Source organism: Papaver somniferum, chromosome 6 (genome assembly GCF_003573695.1).
Source record: "Papaver somniferum cultivar HN1 chromosome 6, ASM357369v1, whole genome shotgun sequence".
Taxonomy (NCBI): domain Eukaryota; kingdom Viridiplantae; phylum Streptophyta; class Magnoliopsida; order Ranunculales; family Papaveraceae; genus Papaver; species Papaver somniferum.
Genome location: NC_039363.1, coordinates 10,207,291 through 10,211,670, shown reverse-complemented (window position 1 = coordinate 10,211,670; position 4,380 = coordinate 10,207,291). Strand labels below are relative to the sequence as shown.

The window sequence follows — 4,380 nt, the reverse complement described above, 5'->3', positions numbered from 1 at the left end:
GGCGACAAGGTGAAAAGTGTAAGGTTGCAAACCTTACGAGGTGAATTCGAATCTCTATCCATGAATGAATCTGAATCCATTTCTGATTATTTTTCTCGAGTTCAAGTTGTTGTGAATAAGTTGAGAGTTAATGGTGAGACTTTAGCTGATAATTGTGTAGTTGAAAAGATTATGCGATCATTGACAGAAAGTTTTGATTACGTTGTTGCTGCAATAGAAGAAGGAAAGGATATGTCTACTCTAACCATTGAAGGATTAGAGGGTTCACTGTGTGCTTATGAGTACAGGATGAAGCATAGAAATACAACTTCTTTAGAACATGCTTTGAAAAGCAAGGCCCTTATCACTGACAACGGAAGCTCCAGCAAAGGAACATTATCAAGTCCAGGCAAAAATGGTTCTCCGTGCAAGAAAGATAAGTCCAAGTTGAATGCTACCATTGTGGAAAACTTAGACACTACGACACTACTTGTTGGTTTAAGCCAAATAAGAAGTCGGAGCAGGCAAACTTTGTAGAGATTGAGGAACCAGAAAAGTTGTTCCTTGCTTGCAGTATTTCACAAGAAGATGGTGACAGCAAAAACACTTGGTTTCTGGACTCCGGTTGTAGAATTCATGTATGGCGATAAGGAGTTGTTTTCCCATCTTGATGAATCTGTTCGTGGAGTAGTGAACTTTGGGAACAAAGCCAAGGTTCCTATTTTAAACTAGTCCAGAATGCGGATTTTAGGACGGTTAGAATTTGTCGAAAAATGGGTTTTAAGACAAATAAAGCCCGTAATAAAGTCTGTCGCATTTTTGGTGTACTATTACTTATAGGACGGACTGTATTTGACATAAATTAATAACGGATATATTTTGTCTTAGATTAACTATCGACTCCTTACGTCCAAAATTGGTTGGTTAGAGATTCAGCTGGATTCAGCCCAGGCTAGTTCAGCCGAGTCAGTTTCAGGTGAGTCTTGATTCAGGCGAATCTGTTTGATCAACTGAGTCGATACGGTTATATTTTTTTTCCTTTTTTTTTAATTGTTTTCTTAGACAAACCATCATACGAAATTTTGTACACAAATGAAACTCATTCAATAAAATTAACTTTGTATTCAGGTAAGTTGACAACCCAAACATCTCTAAGTTCAACAAAAAAAGCTAAAACAACAAAGGAGAAGGAAAAAAATAGTAACAATAAGATTTCACTTCCAGGTGCAAGAGTGACGTGTTGCTGTGACCATTCAATCTCTCTCACAGAGAAAAATATCTCCAACACAGTTCCATGTTGTTATTGATGCATCAATAGAGAGATATCATAGTTTTCATGATTTGGTGGTGCACTAAAATTAACACATCGAAGCGCAACTTCTTTATTCGTTAAATTTCTCAATACCCATTCAGTCGCTAGATCCTGTCCACAATGAAAACAATAAACTTAGGTATAATCCAATGTGAACAAAATATGAACTGGTGCATGAAAATAAAATTATGCATAATGAAATATATATACAAATTACAAACAATATGGAAATCCAGGACAATATAGTCTAAATAGGATTAAAAATCAAGAAAAGAGCATGGAATTTTTTTGTTGTATTAACGAACAATCAAGATGTTTTGAAAAGAATGTAAAGAAAAAGTAAATTTGTTTACACCTCTAGCTCATGTATGTAATACATATGTCAAATCAATGTCAAAATGCCACATCAATTATTAAGATCTCTCACATATAGGCCAATGAAAGAAGTCGAAGTTTTGCTAGTTAGTAATATGTCAGAAAAGAATAATTATAACAAGCCTGTTATACCTGCTTTTGTCCAGCAGTGTTGTTATCTTGCCTCCCTGCCTCATAAACATTACATCTTGCCTCTAACGCATCTACCTGAGTTTGTAGACCTTGATTTTTCAATTTCTCAATGCGTAAATGTTCCCTACAGGCTGCAGAAGCAATCATCAGAATCCAAATGCTTTTCTGTTGATGAGTTAGAATCCAATTCATATATTTCCCTAACCTTTTCCTACATAATATTAGATATCCATAGCTAAGTTTAAATTATATGACCAATGAATTATACCTGAAACTCAAAAAAACAACAATACTTACTATTTCCTTTGCTGCAATATGTTTAGCATGTAATGGGTCAACTGGGGTATCCTTGTAAACATGTGTAGCCATATATACTACAGGTCTGTCCATCGTACCATCTGGACTATTCTTTTTCTGTTGCGATAACACCACAAACAAGTAACTTCATATCACAAGCTAGCTAGTTGACTACTAATACTGGGTAGTAAAAACCAATTTATGTTCTTACAATAGAAACTTGCCCCCCAAATGGAAAACATAAACCAAGCATCTCATCGTTCAATACTTGCACATGGATCATTGTAATTAGAAAAGAAGTACCGAATAAAGTAGTACCATCTAGTGTTCAACTCTTGGAATTCCTTTTCTACCAGTACAATGTGGTGTCTTTCCTCTAGCTTGTTGAAATTTCTTAGGAACCAGCAAAGTCAAAATCATCACTGTTGTTATCCAAAGTTGTGAGCCGTTACTCGGAGACCAAGATTTGTCATGCATGGTTCACCATAAAGCAAAGAACAATTAAAAACATAAACTGAATCACCAAATATACCTAACGGATTACATAAGACCATAGGTTATGCAACAATTAAAATCATAAAACAAGGGAATTCTAAACAAATCAGACAGCCGGAGTATGCTTTAAATCCATAGGTTCTGAAAGATACAAAAAGAAATTATAAACATAAGCTATTCCTTAAGTCGCATAGATATGTAGTGTGCACAATTACGAATAACTGGCTATTTTGAACAACAGAGATATTGTAAACTAGCAAAGGATATTATAATATCAATTGGATGCAAAAGAAGAAGAAAAATAAGGCTCAATTTTCAGTTAGGATACGTGTGAAGTGTTAAGCTTATCTGTTTTCATGAATACGCAATGCCAAAACTGTAGTTCTAAAACGATTGATGAAATTAAAATAAATGCAATGTACTTTAAACAAAAAGGAGCGAATTTTGTAAATTACAAAGAATCCAATTCCAAATTCAAACAACCCCACTAACATTCAGGAGAAATGGAACCATATTTTATCCACAAATCGTCAGCGCATAAAAACAATGGATAATAAGTTATGCTAGAATCCAGTTCACCTTGCCTTTGCATTTGTTCATTAGTATCTTCGTTAGCCTTCCTCCTAAAGCAGAGTACATAATTATTATTAGAATGAGATCATGACAAGATCCAACCATTATTAGGTGCGACAACTAAATTCTAACATATCAAACCAAGATTTTACTGCAGCAAAAACAGATGATGGAAACGAAGGCTTGTTGTTGGTGGTATGAATTGATTTAGGTTACGGTGGTTCATCTGTATCTGAAGGTTGTGGATTTGGGGGTCTTATCAAATCCTACCAGAACTCAAAACACCATTTCAATTCAACAAATATTCAGAAATTTTCAATCAAAGAAGGGTTATAGCAGCAAAGTCTTGATTTCGGGGGTATTATCTTCTTATAGATGCTAAACCCAAAATAATGAAAATCCTAAACTCGACTAAGTTCTAAAGAAGAATAACAATCTCATTTAAGAAAACCCTCAATTTAAGTAAAATTTCATTAAAAAAAGAGTAAGATGATTATATCAAAATCTCAAAAGTCCTTACTGATTTCACATCTCGATCTGTCCACGGTTTCTTCACTTGAATATTCGCATCTCGATTTGTCCATGGTTTCTTTACTTGGTATTAGAAAATGAAAATAAAAATCAGAAGAACTGTAGACAAAAGATGTGCGAAAGTTTCATCCTTGATAAACCCACGATGGAGGAGAATACGGAGGCCGTTATTTTCTAAGAACATGTTTCCAGTCTAAGCAGTTTTTAGGTTTTAGGAGTTCGGCGTATAAGAAACCTCGCGTTTTTAGGGGCCACCCGAAAGGATTCAGGGGCAATCAATTTATACCCAGCCAAAGACTCTAGTTAAGGGGTACCCTATATGATATTGAAGTTACATAAATGCCCTTCTGGTAAAACTGTATAAAAACCAAATCAAAAAAAATTCTACTCATTTCAACTCTTCTTCTTCCAGTTTCATATTATCTTCCGATTGTGGAAGAAAAAAACTTTCCCTCGTTCAACCGAAACATCGCCGCGAATCGTAAAATCAAAACATCGTCGATTCGTTTATAAAACAATGGATAAGGGAAATGAAACCCACAGACCTAGAACCAAAAACGTTGCTCGGGGTATCGATCCAAAGATTGGGATTTTAGCAAGAAATAAAGAAATTGTTGCTGCAAATGAAGAAGAACGCGAAGAACAAGTACCCGTCGATGTAGTCGGTGGTGGCGATTCCGATAGTC

The 4,380-nt window shown here is 35.1% G+C and overlaps 1 protein-coding gene across 5 annotated transcripts; it reads right to left on the bottom strand.

Annotated features, from left to right (window-relative positions):
- Positions 1-1,064: 1,064 nt before the first annotated feature.
- Positions 1,065-3,878, bottom strand: LOC113286892. Of its 5 annotated transcripts, none has more exons than XR_003329563.1 (5): positions 3,684-3,878; positions 2,307-3,213; positions 2,096-2,212; positions 1,799-1,929; positions 1,065-1,402 (listed from the first exon to the last, which is right to left on the bottom strand). XR_003329563.1 is itself a non-coding variant. In XM_026535530.1 (4 exons), the coding sequence occupies exons 1-4, from the start codon at positions 3,745-3,747 to the stop codon at positions 1,280-1,282; spliced, it is 357 nt and encodes a 118-aa protein (XP_026391315.1). In that variant the 5' UTR covers positions 3,748-3,878; the 3' UTR covers positions 1,065-1,279. The 5 variants fall into 5 exon arrangements, 2 of the variants coding, with proteins under 2 accessions (XP_026391315.1, XP_026391316.1); XR_003329562.1 differs by having other exon boundaries at positions 2,414-3,213; XR_003329564.1 differs by lacking the exon at positions 2,096-2,212 and having other exon boundaries at positions 2,414-3,213.
- Positions 3,879-4,380: the final 502 nt, after the last annotated feature.